Below are 22567 nucleotides of genomic sequence, written 5' to 3' on the forward strand. Positions count from 1 at the left end.
TTCAGGTCTATCCTAAGTAAATGGCTTCGTATGGTTTCACTGTCTTCACTGGAACAGAAACAATAGAGCTGCCAATTAGCGGCTCTGTTAACTGTGAACGATTTATAAAATGTGAATGTTTCAAAGAGCACCGTGTAAAAACCTTTCAATGGAAACACTAACAAATAAGCCATTATGTTCCTAGTAAACAGAAGTTTTAAATAAGTGTTCTTAAATTAAAATCAGGGTATGCATTCAAAAGTTAAATAGTTTTAAGTGCACTTTCACCTAAAATGCATGATTTTAACCCAAAATCAACACAGTTAATATGGTATCATAGTACATTATTGTAATCCATAAAACTCAAAAGTTTAAATAAAACTCTTTCAAATGATATATAACTTGATTGGTAAAAAGTATATTTTACTCATGTAATTACAGTAATTAGAGGCAATTAGAAATATAGTCTCCCAACCTGCATCTCTACCTTAAGATACCCGAAGGCACCAGTCTGAGAGACATTGTCAGTGTAACATCCAATTCTCTTCTAGCAGCCATGTCAGTATCGTAATATACTATCGAACTATAGATTGGAGGATTTAGATATTGCCAACCATTTAATCTCCGTGTCTGGTGCCAGCGTGGGCTTCATAAAGTTTTCGGAAGGAATTTGACAAAAATGTTGAACGTACATTTAATATCGACGTGAACAGCTTTCAAAAAATCCTGGTATGTGAGATCGCTCGATAGTTGCCGGGATTATCTTTGGTTTGTCCACTTCAATGGTATTTGTTACAAATTGTATTAATTATTAAGCTTAAATACAAAGAAACCTGAAGACTGGATTTAAACAAATTCTCCAATAAGACCATTCGGCCATGCAGACTTATGGTTTTCAGGACACAGACAAGGTTTTCCGTTTCTATAATTGGGTCATTTTTATATCCAAGCCTATTTCATTTGTACGTGCTAATTGCAGATTCTATGTAACTTAGAAACTCGTTTTTCAAATAACCATTGTCGGGAGATTCACACAAAATACGTCGATGAGCACAAATACAAATTACGGTGACAATAGATTAAAATAATCAGTGAAAGTATAATATTTTAGACGCCAAGTTATACAACCATGAGATGATTTAAATTTGGCACTCCAAAATGCATTGGTAATATTATGTTATCGCTTGATATCACTTGTTCATAACGCTGGTTGATACGATTGAATCATAGGCTAGTAATTAACCACGAACCAAAGGCGAGTATATTTTACAGTTAATAACGCTGAGAATACCACTCGGCCTTTTCATTACATGACCAATGCCAAGTGTCAAAACGACAGATAAATAACAACAGTACTATACTACTTCTACGCTGTCGAATCATATGTTAATTTAGTCTAACTAGGTGTGACGTCTGAACGCATTGGTGAGGTTCTAACACGGCAGAAATATTGTCATTCTTATCAATATTTTTAGTATTAGTTATCGTCGGACAACATGGGTGCAGATGGTACTTCAATCGCGGGTCAAGACAGAACACATTCGCAACGTGTGGAGTCGACACATTATGCTACTGCTTCGAAAATAACTCACACTGTCAGTGAATAAATAATAAAAATAATAATAATTTACCTCAACCATCAGACAATAACAAATTACTTTTACACTTGTATATATTTAGATAACGGAAATTGTAAACCATATCATGCTCGTTTGGTAGTCGGACTCCAGACAGTGTAAGTAGTTATGCATAGACTGCAATGGGAGATACTAATATTCAAAGCTTTTCTGGACACAAAACCGCATTGGCATTAAAGTCTTTTAAACAGCAATAATTGTAAAAGCTTTATTTGCGAGCTTAATAGCTAAGGCAGTGTGTTTAGACACGTTATACGCTGTTTTCGGTCTCCAGCATTAAGATCGATAGAATACGTTTTGTTGTGTTACGTGAGTTAGATTACAATGCACTTTTTATTGCATTTGTCATAATTGTATTGCATGCTCAGAGTAGACATTTTTCCGGAAAATATTCAAATGACATAGTTGAACGGAGAGCATTCGATGTTGCACAGAAGACAAGCATTCAGAATTTCAAAGGATGTAGAAGAATGCAATTCTATTCACAGTTTCCATGGTAATGAGATTATATTAGCTTCATTCACACACAGAGAGGATGCATGAACATTGAACAAGCAGAAATATTTGTTATCTACGAGGATGAGACATATTTTTTTTTATTTTTAAACATTTTATTTAATGAAATATTAAAAAAGAAATATTGAAAAATGAGGCATTAAAAGTAGTGAAGCTTGATTTGATACATTTGTCTACAGAATTAACTAGATTTTAATATCCCAAATATCGTGTACGTGATTGAAAGCACCCCTATTCATAATAATGGTTGAACCTTTACATATTATTATTATTATTAGATACAGTTATTGCAAGCATATTGATTGTTTTATTTAAATACAAAAACGATCATTATAATTTTCTGAAAGCAAGAGTTCCGTTATTCATGAAACAAACTGGCAAGGAATAGTCAAACTCGCATCGAACGAGCAAACAGCTGAGGGAAGAGTATTGTAACAACTGCCCCGTTGCATCATGAAGATGTGCATGTTATGTTTGTGTCTTTTATTTGTGCACAGAGGTTAGTAATTTTTTTTTATGTGTTTTTGCTTTCGGATCCACTAGAACAGAAAAACACGCAAACAGCTGACACATTTTGATACGCGCTTAGGCGCACTATTAAAATTGCATGTACCTATGCTGCTCCTATGTTCATTTCACTAGTGCCTCTTACCTGATTGTTGCCAGATAGCATGCTATGTGTCAAGTGAATTCTTGCGTATTGCGTTGGAACATAATCAAAGTTTTTTTGTCAACGTCCTAATTCAAATTCGTTAATTTCGAATTTAATCTCAAACCGACTTGCCTTGATCGCTTTCAAACTTGCACCGTATTTTAGTCACATTACTTCCATCAAAAAAGTATGTATCGGAAGGATTTTCGCTTAAATACATGGTATACCGTCAATTGTATATTAGCCATACATGAGGGGAGAATGAGTAAATCATGGAAAAATAATCCAGGGGGAAGGTCTTTTTATTGAGAGAGCTATTTATATTGAAGGTAAATGTTATAGAATTGAGTCACAATATCTTCGCAAGTAAATGGACAATTATACACAGAAAGTTTAAACACTACATATCTGTATATGGGATGATATTGCATTGTAAATGTTATGCCACTACCGCGTTTATGTTTAGAGGCAGATTATTATAAATATTATAAAAACAAACTGGTCTGACATTTTTTTCTTCTAGTGACTGCGTACCAAACAAGTCTCAAAGACAAGCAAATAGTCGCCACGCAGAGTACGTACATCGATGTTTCAGGTCCCAATTCAATTCCCAATCTCGTCGAAGTTTCTGTGTGCTATTGGGCCATAACAACGTGTAGCAATGATCACCCTGTCATTTCATACGCATCATCTATTGATACAAGTGAGTTTGATGTCTGGATACAACCTTCGGGTGGTACAGGCCAACTTCAGATGAGGGGGAACACAGGATTCGCTGTGAATCTCAATATTGATGCTAACTGGCACCATATTTGCGTTACCTGGGAATCGAATGGCGGTAAGTGGCGCATATACGAGGATGGCCTACTGGCAGATTCGGACGATAATCTCAGGAAAGACGAATTAATCTTGGGTGGCGGAGTATTTGTTACTGGTCAGGATCAAGACTCCCTGGGTGGCGGTTTTGACACCAATCAGGCGTTTGCAGGCACGATGACGGGCGTCCATATATATGATTATCTCATTAGTGATAATATGGTTGAGATGCTAGTAATGTGCCGTCATTATGGTAATGGTAATATTTTCTCTTGGACTGACCACATGGCCGATGTCCACAATGAAGTGGCCTTGGAGACGATGGAGGGGTGTGGTGAGTAATTACATATGAAATGGATTTTATTGTTTTAAAATTAAATATATGGCATATACATATGTTTCATAAAATATACAAATTGTTTGAAGAAACCTGAAATTATGTGTTAGCAGTTTTATTTATTTTTAGTCTATTATCGTACTATGTGACATTTTGAAATACTGTGCGTGTCAGTGTTGCTGTGATCCCCACAAGATCTAACGGTTTATGCATGCCATTCTGCCCATTAAATCTTGTTACCTATGCCATACCTATATGATCGTTTACCGTACTAGACAGTTTAATGCGTTTCTCGGGTTACTTTTTAACATAATTATATGCACATAAAATGGTCAATACTTCTCTTTCACCATTATGCTATATATTGCAGGTTTGGCTTACAGCGTTTTGGACAAACGAATTGTCTTCGATGTATCAACTTATGGCGACTTATCAGCCAGTATTTCGATGCCTTCTCTGACCGAGTTGACCGTGTGTTTATGGGCCAAATACATGGAAACACACGATTTTGGACTATTTTCGTATGCCACACCAGAAGAATTACGCGAGCTGCAAGTCAGGATAAACACGCTCAATGATTTAGACTTGGAACTAAAGGGCGAACATACTGCGGCTAAAATGTCATTCCCAGAATATACATGGTTTCATTTCTGTCTCGTTTCCAGTCCCGTTAATGGCGATTCGCAGATTTATAAAGATGGCATTCTGCTCACTGATACTAACACCGGTTTAACAAGAATTATCTCATCGTCAACACTACCGATCTCTGGAGGAGGGAGTTTTATCCTAGGACAAATACAAAAACAATTTGGTGAAGATTTCGACACTGGAAAAGCATTTGAAGGAGAAATGTCATCGTTTAACGTATGGAACAGTGTTCTGACATCAGCAGACATTGAGAAAATAGCTTTATGTGGCATCAACGGTAATGGTGATATTTTCTCATGGTCGTCGAACAGCTTAGTCGTCGGTCCTGGAACGCCTATTACAGATGGTGCTCATTACTGCAGTAAGAACAGTTAATTGATCAATAATCTAGTGTATAATTCGTCACTTGCAATATATTACCGCAGTGAATGTAGAATACTATGAGGTTATTACGAGGATATCCCAAAGTATGCACTCAGACAATACGCCGTCGCATCGACCTCCGCTGCGCGTCGGTCGATACTTCCGCTGTACTGTCTTCGTGCATATTTGAGGTATCCTCGTAATAACCTTATTATTATACATCTTTTCCTTCCGAGGATACATCATGGGTATGCCGAAATCCAAAAAGTTTAGAGCAGAATCGGCGAACTCCTTTCTGTGAGTCCGGTCAAACCCATGTTTGTTTTTTTATTATTAGAGGACGCTTACGCGCGTAATCATTCCATATTTGGAATTCGCATTTCCTAAGATGGTAAGATGAAAATATCAAGTAAAATACCAAAAAATTACGGCACGCTGTAACTAATGGCGTTACGGTGATAGATGTATAATAATATTTATTACTAGTATACAACAACAAAATTATACAGGTTATTAATACCTGGTCTATTTGGTTTAAGTTTCCCGTATAGATATAATTGTCACAGCCCTACTTACGTTTTATATTACATATTCAAATGTTCTTACTGTAATTTGCATACAGACTGTGCAGTAGATAGCGACTGTGCTAATGGTATATGTGTCACAGAAGAGTGTGTATGCGACCCTGTATGGAGTAAAGAATCAAGTGGTAAATGCACGAGTGAGTAAATATGTTATCTTTATCAAATTAATTATCTTTATCAAATTGCTAGCAACACAGAAAAATTGCTCGGCACTGTTTGCGAATAGAGACTCCTAAATAAGTACTCCCATAGAGTTTTTCGAGTTGTCTCCCCCCCCCCCCCCGCTTACATTTCGATTAACAAATGTACTGCAACTGTTCGTGATATGAGCTTATCTGAGCATCAGGGGAATGCCAAAATCCCCAAAGTTTAGAACAGATTTAGCGAACTGTTGTTAGGGTCCGGTCAACATCTCACGGGGGGGGGGCTGCCATGTTTGTTTTATTATTAGAAGTTGATTACTCGCATAATCGTTCTTTATTTGAAATTAGCATTTCCTAATAAGGTAGGATGTAGATTGCAATACGGCAAAACTAAGGCACGCTGTAACTTATGGCGTTACCGTGAAATAGTTATAATAATACCATGTACGATACACTCGGGGGCTGTCTGTTGTCACAGAGCCGTTAAATGGGCACGGGAAATGGAAAACAATCAATACCGTTCGCCTCTAACGTTTATATTTGAAGCCTAATATATTCGTGTGCAATCACTTGATCGAGTATTGGCATAAGGCAGATACATAGAACGCGCTGAACCACTAGTAGCGATGCTGGTAACTTCTACGAATATGTCCTTGTTATGTAGTATATTCAATTGAATTGAACTATTTGTCTCCAATTTAGACGGTCTTTTAATATCTTTTTAGCCTTAGCAATTATTTTGGAACAATTATGGCCATTATGAGAAATATAAGAATAATAATAATAATCTTTGTCCTAATATTTAAAGTGTTGGATGCAAACACTAGAAATAATTATACTCCTAAACTATATAGTAGATGTATATGCTATACACAAGGCCAGAAGTCTATGATAATTGCTAATGTATAATACATTATTGTCCTTAGAATGTATCAGCGATATATCGTGTGTGCATGGGCAGTGTGTGTCTGGAACCTGTATTTGTGACAACACTGGTTGGAGTTACAACTCAACAACACTGACGTGTATATCCGGTAAACATATTATAATCATCATTCTTTGAACATTCACAATTTAATAAATAATTCATTCACCTAATTTTACTTTTATATATTCCAATTATTTTATTATGTTGAAAGCATATATCGAAATAGATTAGTTGTACGGGGTATAGGCATTTCTGAAATTAAATACAATATACATTACAGGCATATTACGAACATATAAACACGCAAGAAGAACCATCAACTATCGGCAATATTATGATATGAACACTGGTTCATCCTCTAAGTCTCTGAGATGTAATTTCTTTGCAATATGTTTATTATCTCAGTGTCAGTTATTTATATACTTACCTAAGCACAAAGATTCACATAGTACATTGTTGTGTGGGGTGGTGGTGAATGTACTGAGAAACGTGTACACAAACCAATGTGAAGAGCAGTCACACATGCACTATCTCATATATCCATGTTGTTGTTTTTTCTGAATGTTTTCACGACGTAACGACTAAATAAAACAATGCCAGGAGCTGAGAGATCATCCAGAAGGCGATGAATTTTATTTTAAAATTTTAAAAGATATGCAGTTTAAAGAGCAAAACTCACTATCAGCAATATTAATAAATAAACATGAGTTTACAAAATAGGAAGTTCACTATTATGTTAATTACTAAATATTACTATTTTTACCAATGACATCATCGATTTTATTGTTTAATATGTTTTATATGATACTACAGAATGCAATACAGACGCTGAATGCATTCATGGTATGTGTATACAACACCAATGTATGTGTGATGCTGATTGGAGCAATGGTATAGCAAACAAATGCACAGGTATGTACAGTAAACACCTGAGTATTTATCAATATGTTTGCGCCGTGCCATATTATAATTAGCAAACCATAATAGTTTGATGAAAATTATTATCTCCTCCATGAGCAATATTTGGTCGTAGCCTAGGCTGGTTCTCCTTAAGTACTTTATATTTGAGAGGGCTATATGTATGCCCTGTTCATGTTATGTATTTTGGGATCAAATAGAGAAAACGCCTTGCCGTGCATACGTTGGACTCTCCTGTTAGCCTAAGCTCTGTCATGGTGTTATGTTCTGTTATGTCGTTGTTGTTTTTTCCGTGCCATGTTTAAAACTAGCATTCCAAACGCAAAGTCATGACAAACACAGGCAACTTACAGTGCCCTTTGCTTCAAAACTCAATTGCATGTAAACGATTGATGCTACATTCAATAAAGTTTCCTTTATCTGTGTGACTAATAAAGTGTAAATATTTCGCTTGTAGAATGTATACATGATTCAACGTGCATACACGGACAATGTATTTCTGGAATCTGCAATTGCGATGACACTCCGTGGACATATAATGATAGAACACTAACATGCACATCAGGTATGGTGTATTAGTTTGTATATTGTCCTAAGATGAAAGTAGAAAATATTACATTACACCCTTTCAAGCAAAGGATGTCAATGACATCATCAAATATACAACTCGTGATGCATACCATATTTGGTTCAATTTTTCCACCAATGAAGAACATTACAACCCAAACTGCTGACATGTTATATGTCGATTCATTATACATATATTATCACCGACCTTCTCTGAACGTGTACACTTTAATTGAAATTATAGGTGCAGACCCTGTCATTGAACGAGATGTGTACTATCGGTATGGTCTTTTCTATATGGAGGCAGAAGACATGATGATTACGGGTGTCGTCCCACTTACGAGTCTTCAGGCGAGTACGGCAGTTCAGTGCGCTCACGAATGTCTTTCTAACAGTCAGTGTAAAAGTTTTCAGTTTGAACCCCTTTCATCTAATCAGTGTGAACTTTTTTCTCAATTGTTAGCAAAAGAAGAGCTTATTCCACATCAGTACATCCAATATTTTAGAACTATTTAATCAGCTTAAAAACATTATTTAGAATTACCAATCCTCTTTGGGATATCAAAAATATATCATGGACAGTATCACATATAACAGGCAGGATATATGGAATGGAATAATAATTAATCAAATAAATGTAATTACCATATTCTGCTATTTCATGACTGAACAAAATGTATCAGAATTTTCGATTTTTTAAAATATACATCTCAATTTACATTTTTAGAACACCGCTAAATTTCCAACCAAATAGATAAAGTGTTTTGTCTTTAAAAACTTAGTAGTGATTATATATGTAGAATTTACATATTTAACTTACTGTGAATGCTGCTTTTATTATCTCTTATGTGGCCTGATATGTAAAACTAATTAAAAAAGATAAATTGAATCTGTTAATAAAATAAATCTGTTATTTTGAGCTTTTAATGTGTTTTAGTATTTCTTTGTTTCTACTTTTATTGCAAACATTGCACTGTCTGTGAGTCATACGAAATATGTCAGTACTCCATCACCATTATGTGTGAGTTTCCAGTAATTAATTTGATACAAATAATTGGTTTGTCTATTTATTTATCACATTTCTGTGTGTTTTTGTTATGTATCACTTGCTTTTAATGTTATTGCATTAGACGTTTCTCGTTTAATTAGTTATATACGTATTTTGTGTGTACAGAGCAGTAATGGTCATTACCAGTGTAGTGTATAGGGAATATCGTATGAGTGACCCGTCTATATACGATGTATTACTATCAATAATATTACTTACATGAGTTCAATATATCTGATATTGTAGTGTGACAAATTTGATATCCGGTCCAACTATTACAGCTTCTAATGATTCAGAAACAACAGTAGTGAGTGAGTGAGGTTTGGGAGTGCGTGTTCTAGATTAACCTGCCCCATTTGCATAAATGAGCGTCATTACAGTCTATTCACTCATTCGCTAGTACAAGATATAAGTAAGTTTTAAGCCATCCATTTTTATCGATTATAAGCAAATCTAAAGTCGAAGATGTTATGGTTGGGAGAGTCTGAATTGATGTCGCAAATATAAGCGGCTTAATGTAAATATTATAATTAATGCAATTCATGAAATATTAGCATATTTTGTGATACTTGACCATGTCAAAAGTTCGAGCTGCTTGCATGGATCAATCAATCAATCAGATTGCAGGGATTATTATTACATATTTATCAACAAATATTACTGTAACACTGCATTTTACACTGAACTGCCAAGATATGCGGGATGAATAGGATTCTTTATCTGCCTTGAGCAGAAAAGATTTTGAAACACCCGAAATTAGAATCTGTAACCTGACCATGTATATCACAAGGTCCATATATCGTTCTTTTACTCATTTGATTATGTACAGTCTTTCCAATTGGTTTATTTTTGTCAATTATTAATTTTATATCCTGTGTGTTGTCTGTCTTATTCTTGGTCATTGTACTTGGGAATAATGATTGTGTTTTAAGATATTATTTTCACATTGCAATAAAAAAGTTAGGTTCAGAGACAGTATGAAGCCTGATTTTGTGCAAAGGTTTAGCTCATTTATTTTTTTGCATGGTATTGTTTATAATATACTTCAATAGTTATATATTTGAAAGTGCAAATTAAATATATTGACCGTCTGCTATTTATATTTCCCTTATTATATTTTTTGGTACAACGAGTATTGCTGTATTGTCGTTCATCAGAGTCCGGATGTTTTAATACTCATTCACAACGGGAAGAGCTTTGTGTTTCCTATGAATAGTACACAATTTTTTACTCGAATAGCGTACAGCGTATGAATGCTTTCACGGGTACACTGAATAGAATCAGTTTCCAAGGAAGTTGAATCATATTGTTTTCAAAGCTGTTATAGAACGAATGATACAATACGTTCGCGAAAATATAAATGGGTATTGAAACAGTGCATCGCATTAGTATCCTCATTAGTGTTTACACAAACTGCACGATATATTCGTTTATTATATTAGACGCAAAAGTAATATTATAATTATGCGTTACCACTCATAAACATATATTGGCTGACAAAATAGTATATATTATACATTTCCTAGACGTACTAAACGCAAATAACACAAATTACACACATTTTTTGTGTGTGTTTTTTTAATCAAAAGGCACTATGTATTTTATATAAAAAAAAATCTAGTTATAGTATAATGATTTACATAATATAATCTTCTTACTGTTTCCGGTTGGTTTGTAATACATTGACGAATCTGTATGATTGTTTTGTTTTTTTCAATAAACGTACAGCCAACTTATTTTTTTATTTAAAAATGTCAAGATAGATTGATAACAATTTTAAAAGTCGTGGTTTTATATTATCGTATACAAATACATTAATATTGACAGCTTGATTTGTGCATTAATACATCAGGAGCACTATTTTGGAACAGACACTATTGACATAAATAGTAGTGACTTAACGATAGATGTGAATTTCTCAATGAAAGAAAATCATTGTGTCCTCTTATGTCCATTGCGTATATTAACAATAAATGTGGTAAAACTGCTTGATCTGTTTGGGAGAAATTTCCATATGGCTGAGTGTGATTCGAGTTATCGTGACTGTTATAATTACGACATCATATTAGAAAAATGTGGTCGCAAAATATTGACAGCTTACTTATTACGCAATTCATGAAATATTAGCATATTTTGTGATACTCGACCATGTCAAAAGTCCTCTTATGTCCATTGCGTATATTAACAATAAATGTGGTAAAACTGCTTGATCTGTTTGGGAGATATTTCCATATGGCTTCACTAATGTCGGCAACTTGTAGTGATAATTTCAAATACTGAAGATCGTGTATTACAAAGAAGAGAGCCAGGGGCCGAAAGGTCCGTCCTGGTCGAAACTCTTGGCTGAAACATCCGGGGCCGAAATGTCCCGGCCGGGCCGAAACTTCCGCGGTCGAAACGTCCGTCGAAAATTCAGAGTGTGATTCGAATTATCGTGACTGTTATAATTACGACATCATATTAGAAAAATGTGGTCGCAAAATATTGACAGCCTACATATTACGCAATTCATGAAATATTAGCATATTTTGTGATACTCGACCATGTCAAAAGTCCTCTTATGTCCATTAACGTATATTAACAATAAATGTGGTAAAACTGCTTGATCTGTTTGGGAGATATTTCCATATGGCTTCACTAATGTCGGCAACTTGTAGCGATAATTTCAAATACTGAAGATCGTGTATTTCAAAGAAGAGAGCCAGGGGCCGAAACGTCCCGGGCCGTCCTGGTCGAAACTCTTGGCCGAAACGTCCGGGCCGAAATGTCCCGGCCGGGCCGAAACTTCCGCGGTCGAAACGTCCGTCGAAAATTCAGAGTGTGATTCGAGTTATCGTGATTGTTATAATTACGACATCATATTAGAAAAATGTGGTCCCAAAATATTGACAGCCTACAGATCAAATCAAACTGCGAGATAAATTCACAGAAGTGTGAAGTCAACATCAATCACAAAACAATTCAGAAACGTGCTGCGCAATTTCTTGTTTGGCCGACGCATCGGTTTTCGCGTCACGTCCTTGAAACCTCTTACATAACATAAAATACATGGCCTTTACAAAACGTTATTCAGATTCTCGAAACATTTGAAACACTTGTCCGAAGTTTCTCTCTTTTTGAAAGCCGACGCGGTGAACATGGGCTTGTCCGGGATCGAGTTTTTTTAACAAGTGTTAGTACTGTGCCAGGATTAATTTTTCAGCAATTGTCTTTAAACCCGAGCTGATCTTTTATAAATAAGGACAGATATTCAGCGTAATAATCTGCGGTATGACGGTATAAGGAGAATACCTATCTCAACTTTTTCTTATTGATTTACGGCTTTTGTCTACTGATGTCACACCGTTAGATCGTTTGGAAATGCATAGATTCTCATACGTTTCAAAAAAGCGCCGACCGAAATATATATATCGTTAATAGTTTCGTTAAATGACGCAGTATTATAAAAGTACAGCGCAAGTATATGGCTTCCTCTCGTATTTTGTCGTTTGGTGTCGCCCATTTACTTCGGCTAGATTCGCGAGTCAACTGTTTCAAGATAGGTGGGCGTGGCTACATATCTCAAATTTACTCGGAAACGAGTAATCATTTTCAACCAAAAATCAATAACTGTCTATTTCAGCGGAACAAAAATCCAAAATGGGAAATGTGTGGGTGGGCATTTCACACGCACTTTAAGTCTTACTTAAAATATAAAAGGTATAATATGAACACACATGCATGAACGACTCAAATATAGTCTGGAGAATTTATAGGAAACCACATTTTATTTTTCCACCAACATATGTATGTGACTGGCTTTTATGGTAAACTCCACACAGAGTGCTGTCCGCTGACAGCAACGACGATACATACAAATGTTTCAGCAATTATTTGAAAACTAAACTATGAATAGTCTATAAATTGGACTAATTAAAGTTGTTTTGTAAGGTATATATCATTTTGATGCAATTACAGATTCCAGGCCTCAACCAGTATATTGTGATGAATTTGTTTTTGCGTATCTGTTAATCGACTTAATTAGTTGATTACGAGCGAATTGATGTGTTATGTCTGTCATCGTTTAGGCGAGGTTCTGGACGGAACTTGGCTCAATAATTTGGAACTAAGTGACTTCCTGAACCCGTACCTCAAGGCGACGAGATATAGAGCCGAGACGATATTCCCCCCTGACACGTGTGGAGAACCCTAGAGGAGACCTCAGAGAGGAGAAGAATTATCCCGTGATAATATACTCCTGTCAACCGGAAGCGAAACAATGTCAGTCACCACCACCCCCACCCCCACCCCCCGCGGATGATAGCTGCGCAACCAGAGAACCAGACACCCCGCTAATGCGCATGCGTAGAACTAATATACCCTCGCCTAGCAGCCATATTCATTACATAAAATTTCGTATGGCACTGAACATTACACAAATAAAATAAAATTCAGAAAATGGCATCTCCTCTCCAAGTATGAGTCACAGTTGAAAATTAAGGTTCGTAACGATCACTCTTGTAAATCAAAGATAATCGAACGATTAAACGAAAATAAAAATCTGTCCATAATTCCACTCATCCCGAGGAAAATGTAAGAGCTTGTCCAATTCACCCGATATTGGATAACGAGCAAATTGATTCCATCTGTGAAATCGCTCTCTCAAGGCTATTGTCACAAATCACTGACACAAATCACAGTTATTCAACGCATGTACAATCATGTCATTTTGTTCTATTTGTTTCCCCATTGTTAGTTCTTTAATTTATTTATATACTTGGATATTTACATAAGGAAACATGATAATGAAGTGATTCGTGGTCAGACGTATTGCAAAGTCCAAGATTACTTTCTGTTGGTGTTTCGCCTGCTTTGATATGATTCAGTCAGATTTCGCACTCTCTGTGTGGTTTTGTAAGAAATAGACAATGGTAAAAATAACATTATTGCTATAAATGTTTGCGGTGCTCAGATGTGGGATTAGAAGGTGCAGGGCAAGTTAAATACGGAACATTGATCGGGCATGAATGATAGGTAAAGCAAAATTTATGTAGGGTTCCGACAAAAAATGATACTTTAAATTTATCTCCCAAGACACCTCCATCCTTAAAGTTCCCCAAGCAATGTTTATAAAAGCAGTCCTAACTGTTTGAACATCGAGGTATCCAAATGGTACAACATTGGTGGGCGGCAATTCGTTTATTTCTTTGCATTTCTACCCTTTTCATAATCATTTACTCATTGTATATAGGATTTATTCAAGGCATACTTAAAAACAAACGAGTCAGATTTATCAAAACTTACAACACAGAGGGAGACAATCACTATGAGCTAAGACGCGCACCACTGTACAGCGTATTTCTATGGGCTCTGTGCGCGCTGCTGAGGAACGCGTAACGCCGAGCGAAAAGCCGGTGAAAATATGAGAAAACAACAGGAACTCAACTTTGAAGTAATCCTAAACAATCAAATGTATATGCGTTACCACAGTCCATCTATAGAGGGACCGTGGCGTTACACACGCAGGGCTAATCTTGTTACACTGTTCAAGGGAGTCTCAACAACCATCCCGAAGTACCGTTTTCTAAGAGTTTTTGGCCTTTGTTTTCATCGTGATGGTTGCCATGCGGTGAAAATGACCGGATGTCCTCCCCCTAGAATTCTGATATCGTGAGATCGTATTTATAATACAAGCACGCCTTCCCTGGTTATTTTTTTTTCTAAATAAGGGGATATCAATCATAACCCTTGCGTCGCAATTATAATGTGGAAATCGTAGCCGTGGTACTTTGTTCCCAAACAACGTGTCATTAGATGGAATTGATATTAGTACGCTCACATTAGGGCGCCCTCGCTCGGTCAAGTATTAGTTTGTAGATGATATATGATCACGTATCAAAACCGATTAGCTGCGCTTCAATCGCGTAGTATGTGATTTGTATAGACTGGCGAGTATGCTTACGCGTGTGTAGTCTTTTAATATTAACACATTGATAAACAACCTATGTTGTCATGGATGACTTCGATTGTGATCCGCCTCGAGTACTTCGCATAAAGGAAAGATTTAGACGTGAACTGACCATGTTTCAACAGCACAGCATAAAGGAGAGAAATTATTTCCAAAAAATATTAATTGACGGACAAAGAACCGAATTCCAACGGATTTTACTACGTCAGCGACGCCTCCTGGGTGCCAGCATTGGTTCCTCGATCCCGGAATGCCGGCGATTGAACAAAACGCCTGAGTTTAGAAAATGGGGGAACGGGCGACCGAGGAGAGACACCTCAGGGAGGAGAAGCAGAGACATTAGTCAGTTGGCAACACCACGGCTTGTAGTAAGACGACCGAGCACAGAGCCCCAACATGACCAAATCGGGGATCGGGTAACAACGAGGAACATGGTGACTGCGGCAAACCATTTGCCAACGATCGCAGACAATGACGGCGGCAAAAACAGTGTGGATGAAATGTCTTTTAAAAAAGCCCGTCTGTCCGTTCCGCGTATTAACCCCGCTCCGCAGATACCCGAGAATGCGAGATCGCCCAAGCCATTGTCATCGACGGTGAGTACCCGTACGATGCTGATGGCACCCAGGTTACTACACAGCGCGACCACCAGGAGTAACTCAATAGCCACGAAACAGAAGAATGGTCAAACACAGGCAAGTTGACTCCAATGATTGTCGGTAAATATAATTCACTTACCGTACGGTTGGACCATGGGAAATTTGGGTGGTAGAATACTGAGCAAGTTTTGTATGTTTCATATTGGATGAACATTAGAAACATTGGGGCAAAAGCAGAACTCGAAAAGAAATAATTTGGACAGGAAAAAAAATATTACAGGAATAAATAACAGACACAAATTATGATAGCGTGAATCTTGGTAAAAACACAGCTAATTCATCATGGAATGAATACATTAGCACAAAACTGAATGATCAAAAAAAATATTTCGCACATTTTTGTTCCGATCTTTCTTCCCAGGGTTTCTAATGGTTCACTCCAACTTATTTTTTTCAAGATGGTTTTGTTTTAAAACTGTTTGTTGAAATGTTTTCCCATTGGTTATACCGGGGTGTCCTGAATCGTTGGTCCCAGTATTATTCCCTTTTGATTGTCCGTGCGAACTAGTTAATAATACCGGACAACATCATCGTACCCAAATGACGATTTTCAGGTGTGACGTTGTAACACCGAGAGATGTGTGTGTGTTACGACAGTACCGTGTACAATAGAACGGTCACTAACGCACACGCAACTGAAAGCGGAATTTTGAAAAACACCCGTCAGTGTTTCCATGGGTTTTGTCCCACACCACAAAAGATAGTGCGTGCCGCCTCATAGTATTTGGTATTTCTTAGTTGCTGCAAAACAAAATTATTTCTTATTAATTTCAAAACTATTAACGCGTCTCTTGGATATTGAGAATTGTGCATAAAGGAGGACAACATAATAGTCAGCAAAAATGCGGTTAAACAACATCCGTAACACCTGCCTATAAATGATATTCATCAATAATCGTTTGTTATTGATAATATCGACGATGACGTCACTGTCGATTCTGCAGGAAATAGCCTTGATGAAAACTAACTTATGAAGTCGGGAAATAATACGTAAACTGTGTTTTCCATAAGCCAACTTTGATTAATACTTATCAAGTCAGTACTGATTCAATAAAATAAGTAGACATAACATGATTAAACTACTGCTACACCGACGTCCGTACTGAATTAAACCCGCGTAACAATAGAGTGTGGTGACAAGGCACTGTTGAGTTAGGTTAACTTGCCTTTCAATCTGGAACAAATAAATACAGGTACATGAGCACTGAACAAGTGCGTGTAGAATAGACCATTTTCCGTACACTGCGAGAATCACGCGTTATGCGTGAAATCGAACGTAAAAACAGGACAAACAAAGGTCATAGCGTCGTAGTCGCTTCAAACATCGCGTGGGATTCGACAAACGCGAAAGTATTTCGGGGACATTTCCATGCTTAATAATGTGCTGTCCACATTTGATGATAGACAATTTCGATTAAGTGAGGGTATTCGGAAGCAATATTCTTCTGTCGAAGATCGGACGGTCGATGTGAGCTACGAAATAAAGAAATTCTAGTTCAAAATCAAATCGTTCGATTTTTGCGGCAGACGTTCGACGCGCGTCTTTCATGAATCTCGCGAGATCTCGCAATTGTTCGGAAAATCACCTATTGGACGACAGGTGCTTTTTTAGTTTGATCTGAATACATTACCACTTGTCTATTATTAAGTAGAGCAAATCAAACCGAGTGTAGAATGATTCAACGTTCAGCGCCTCTTTACGTATGAATGAAGAATCTTGAATATTCAGATGCTCAATCTAATGTAAAAATGCTAATCCGCATGATTAAAATTTTACAACTTTAAGAAAAATAAAAATAAATAAAATAAAAATGTAGCGTTGTGCTGCTTAAAATTCAAAGGAAGTTCGATTAAAATTTATCTATACATCTTCATTATGATATCACATTCGAAGATTTTAAAATCTAGAGAGCATTACTCACTAATTTCTGAATCGTCATCATGATTTCCCTCCGAATAGGAATAACTTGGAAAATACGAGAAAAAAACAGTGTATTGCAAGAATTTACTTCTATTTGAAAGATCTACTTATCCTTATTTTCATATATTATCATTATTGCAAGTATGTTCCATGTTCAAGTGAAGCATGACTCGGAAATAATCGTCTTTTGAACAGATTATTAAAATCCAAAATTAAATACAAACAACGAGCCACTCTGCGTCGAAATCCGTTATTTGCATGTATATTACATTTTATTTTTACTTCCGAATGCCGCCTGTGTGAGGAAATGAACAACGTATACGTAATGGTGTTCAATTTCGACAACATGAATGCGCACTGCGCCGCACCAGAGTTACAATTGACTACTTTGACGTACTGTTGACGCACTGTATATTTTCCCGCACTGTGCGAAACAACGCCTACGTACAGCATAAATGTATTGGACACGATTCCGGGTAGCAATAGACTAGTTTTACAATAAATACTTCAAATGTATTTCCTTGCTATGATACATACTATTTTATTTGTGCGACTAACAATATATTGTTCCGTGTGACGACAGCTACAACGGTGTTTGCCATACGCATGACGATCACCACTCCACCGTAACCGCCAACACTGTGAACATAACAAAACAATCAACGCTGCGCATAGTGACTCAGGCAAAATACAGTTGTTGTCCATTTATTGTGTCGACGTGGTTTTGCCTCGCGGAGGTTACCTAGAAACGATAACGAGCCTCGAGACGGGGTACTTAACGACGTAGGTGTGTAGCAGTGCGATAATTCAACTCGGACTAGATGGTATTACGCTGCGTTATAAGAGTTCATTATAGGCTAACTAGTGTACCTTATCTATATTAAGTATATTCATACTAAACATGCTATTCCCCGACTAACGCCACAAGTATACACGACGTGATGGCCTTCAATTGAAATCAATGACTCATCTGTTGTTGTATGCACTAACAAATGATGATATAACGATTCCTTATATCACACTCCCTCGAGGTTTTGAGAGATTGTGATTTAACAGCCCATGCCACGTGATAGTATGATGCCTTAGTTCGCCCCAGGCAGTCGAGTTATTTAATGCAATTTCCATACAAAATAACGATAAATTACTGTTTCGTTGGGGGGAGGGGGTCACGGGAGCATCCCGCCAAATTATATGTATTAGAGAAACTGAACGTGTACACATTCTCTCAATTTGTAAACACCAGAGTGTGTGTTGCTTAGCAGTTTTCGTTTTCTTTCTTGTTTAACCCGTTCAAAACCATTCTCCTCAAAAAATACATGACACCAACTTTCATTTTGTTTTATAATACGGTGGTAGCTCAGATTCAGTACAGTAAACCTAGATATGACGGGGACTGGATGTGGTTAAATTTGTATATTACTGAGCACAAACCGTTGCGGCAAAGTAAAACAGTCACGGTGGCATGCAATGTTCGAAGCGGTCGTCTAAAACATCATTCTTAAATGAAAGCCGGTAACCATTACTTTACTTGGGAAGCTTTGTACCCATTAACTCAAAACTATTGACGAATCGGCTTGTATTGGAATGGTTTCAAAATCAATATATTATAATCAATCTTTTTAATAGACCATTTGTCGTTAAGTAGTTTCACTATGTGCACATAAATCGCCGGCATGGTAACGTATCTATCACGTGACACCGATGATGGTTATAATCTGAAAACACGTACACATTCATATAATAGCTTGAAATACACATAACGCAGTTTATGGTGAATTTGAGGTTCGTAGTAAATGTGGCGACAATGATAAAAGTTTTTATTTTATTCCCAATCATAGCCATTAGAAATACTAAAAAACAACCCCAGACACGATAACACCTATCATTTTTTGCAGGAAACGAAATGTTTCATATTATAGTTTTTCATTCCAATACGTGTATATAATCGGACGGAAAACGCATCGTAAAATATTGAACTCGTCGAAGTCAACGTCACGAGTGAAAACTCGCATATTATGAAGAAAGACGATTGTCCTAAAATGCATTTCCCTACAGCGAGATGTCAAAGTTGGAGCCTCGGGTACACGTTCAAGAAAACGCTCGACACTGACAGTAATGATAAAAGATTAAATGTAGCATTTCTATTAAAGGTTTTGCGACCTTTAAATAATCCTATTCACTTCTTGAATCGTTAGAATTGTTCACATGGGCTGTAACGATCTGAAACAGTTAGAGCTATTGTTCACTCTTTGCATTTTGTTTTCCTATTGTCGACAAATGCACTGAGCATACTCATTAGACCACGCAGGTGTTTCCCGTTAGAGCTTTGCCGGCGAAAGCACGTTACATGTTGTGTAAAATAACTGTCACGGTTTTAAAATATCATTTTTATTTTCCTATCTTTTCAGAGTTGTTTTGCAGTTAAATCTAGGACGCACAATGGGAAGTCTAGCTCAGCAACGAAAGTATCTCCGGTGAAGGTTGCCATGGCAACGGTGGGCCAGCATCTCGGTGCACAGCAAGCATGATGAATGGCTGACACGGAAAGAAGGACACTCCTTACCTGACATGGCCGATAGAGGGAGCAAAGCTTGCATATTGCTTAAGATTTATTCGGATTACCGGATAAGCTGTTTGTTACATGTTTGATCGTTTTGGTGCAACAACCAGCACAGCATTTCGGTTCATCATGAAATAATTCACAATTTACTCGTTAAGCTTGCAATGGTTGAATGACCTGATACAGGTATTTAATTCACTTGTAATGAACCATTCCATGATCCAAGAGTGACTGAACATTCCATATCTTGCGAATTCATGACTGGACGTGCGTGTTAGTACTTATAAAAGGAAAACATTGGTGAGACAATGAATGTATTCATCTTAAATTGAAAAATATATTGATATTATTAATTATTTCGCTATGTAAATTTCTTGTATTTTCGTACCAGTAATATTACCAATAATAAATAATATTATACTTATACATGTAGTATATTCTTGGCAACTATTCTGCCCGGAATACTTCCTTGTGGAGTAAATGAGAACACTAAGTGTTTTATGTCGATCAAAATAAATATCTTGACTGTTAAGAACTGTGACACCTGCTCTATCAATTAAGTGCAAATGTGAGTACAATTGGCGTGTTTAGAGACATTAAACTACCAGTCTACTAAAAAACAAACAAAAAAAACGATTATTAAAATGATTCTTACATATGTAACGAAGAGAACTTTATGCAATTATAGAATGTAGAAGGTTCCTAGATTATTGATGTACACACACCCATTGAAATAAATTAGTTATCTTCGTAAATAACATGTTAAATGCACATGTTCATATCATGCGCGGTAACATAGAACAAAAATTGGTGTTGTCCCACATTGTTTTTGTTAGGGCCTTTAAATATTGTCAATTATCACTTTAGTGGGGTATCAATTGTCCCAAAATATTTCCCCGGAGAGTCTATTGAAAAGTCATGTTGATGTTTATATGAATATAAAATAAAATATTGACTCGGCATCACGTTATAAAATGTGAACAAGAGTGGCATTCTCCGTGGTTTACTTAAATATTCTAAATGGAATGTTGAATTATAAAAAATAGATGCATCATTTCGAAGAGAACAATGCATAAAGATGGATAGTCGTACAGGGTCTATATTAAAGGGCGGTGGTCGTCGCGCCACGTCCTGTTCGATATATGGCGACGTATACAACGCGTTGTAAAATACATTGTTTATTTACATGAAATTTGAACACGCGCTGCGCGACGACCACCGCGCTTTAAAGTTTAGCAAGTTTACATAGATAGAATAGTTGGGTAAATATTATCAGGCTCACGCGTTTTGAAAGCACACCAATGCAGCGCCACTACAACATATAACACAGTGAACACCACTATTTATAGCGAGATCCGATTTATGTTTGTGTAGTACGCCCTCTTTAGTTGGATCCGTATCAGCTATCTTCAACGTCTATTTCGGGTCACCCCTCCATACTAACCATTGCGTGTTCGGTCGAAGAACTACGCTAAGAACATGCTATACATCGTGCCCCTACTAAAAAGTAAAGGACAAGAGTTATAATTCAATAGGTTTACCCATACCTAACAGTGTGTTCTATAGGGATGCGGAGCTAAAGGGGAAATCCTAACATTTCTACTTCAACAAAGTTAATGCCATATGACTATTGGAACACAATGTTTTGGCCACCAAATGTGTTAATATGTAGTGAATTACGTGGCTGTAAAACACTTCTCTGTAAAAGGGTTAAAAATGGTTCTTAAAACAGTCGAGACACATTCAGTATCCCGTAAATTTCAGCCAGAAACATTATGTTTTCAAAAAATCGCAGGTTTAGTCATTATGAGAGTGTCTAGCAATTAGTCTATCCCGTGAAGTGCATGTAAACAAGTGACTACCTAGCGAGTTCAGTGTGCTCCCACATATTCCATGTTTCTAAAACATTTGGTAAATAAAGGTTGTGAATGAGATAACGGACAGAAATGTTTTTTAAGCAAAATTGTGATTTGACTTGAATACTTACCACAGTAGTCACGTGGTACTGCGGTCGATGTCCACTAGGCACTTCTCTAAACTGGCCCCTTGAGGGCGCCCGAAGTTTCAGCAAATTTTCAAACAAATTTAGCGCCCAAACCCAAGATTGAAAAATGGATAGCGGTGAGAGTTGTCAGTCATAATATGAAATATAAAAAGTAATTAAAAAGTTGGAGCTATACAAATTAGGTCACATGACTTGAATATTACCAACTGAGTCCTCAAATTGTCTTTTGCCAGGTCAATTATAACTATTCGTAAAATTACAAAGGTTATGAGAGCCCGCAACACAATTACATCAAACAGTGTTTCCATTTCATAAGGTACTGACTCGCTACAGTATGTT

General features: G+C 36.7%; 2 protein-coding genes across 3 annotated transcripts; both read left to right on the plus strand.

The window, feature by feature from the left end:
* The first annotated feature begins 1475 nt into the window (after positions 1 to 1475).
* Positions 1476 to 9015, plus strand: LOC146736198 (uncharacterized). The gene is made up of 8 exons (XM_085505201.1): positions 1476 to 1488; positions 3308 to 3934; positions 4308 to 4946; positions 5571 to 5669; positions 6602 to 6709; positions 7417 to 7515; positions 7979 to 8086; positions 8333 to 9015. Exons 1-8 carry the CDS (start codon positions 1476 to 1478, stop codon positions 8602 to 8604), a joined length of 1965 nt encoding a protein of 654 aa, XP_085361327.1. The 3' UTR covers positions 8605 to 9015.
* Positions 9016 to 15049: 6034 nt separating this feature from the next.
* On the plus strand, positions 15050 to 20764 carry LOC146736199 (uncharacterized). 2 transcript variants are annotated; one of them, XM_085505405.1, is made up of 2 exons: positions 15050 to 15802; positions 20072 to 20764. In XM_085505405.1, the coding sequence occupies exon 1, from the start codon at positions 15128 to 15130 to the stop codon at positions 15785 to 15787; it is 660 nt and encodes a 219-aa protein (XP_085361531.1). In that variant the 5' UTR covers positions 15050 to 15127; the 3' UTR covers positions 15788 to 15802; positions 20072 to 20764. The 2 variants fall into 2 exon arrangements, with proteins under 2 accessions (XP_085361531.1, XP_085361530.1); XM_085505404.1 differs by having other exon boundaries at positions 15050 to 15778.
* The last annotated feature ends 1803 nt before the right edge of the window (positions 20765 to 22567 follow it).

The sequence above is a fragment of the Saccoglossus kowalevskii genome, chromosome 11 (assembly GCF_978046115.1).
Source record: "Saccoglossus kowalevskii chromosome 11, keSacKowa6.1, whole genome shotgun sequence".
Lineage (NCBI taxonomy): Eukaryota > Metazoa > Hemichordata > Enteropneusta > Harrimaniidae > Saccoglossus > Saccoglossus kowalevskii.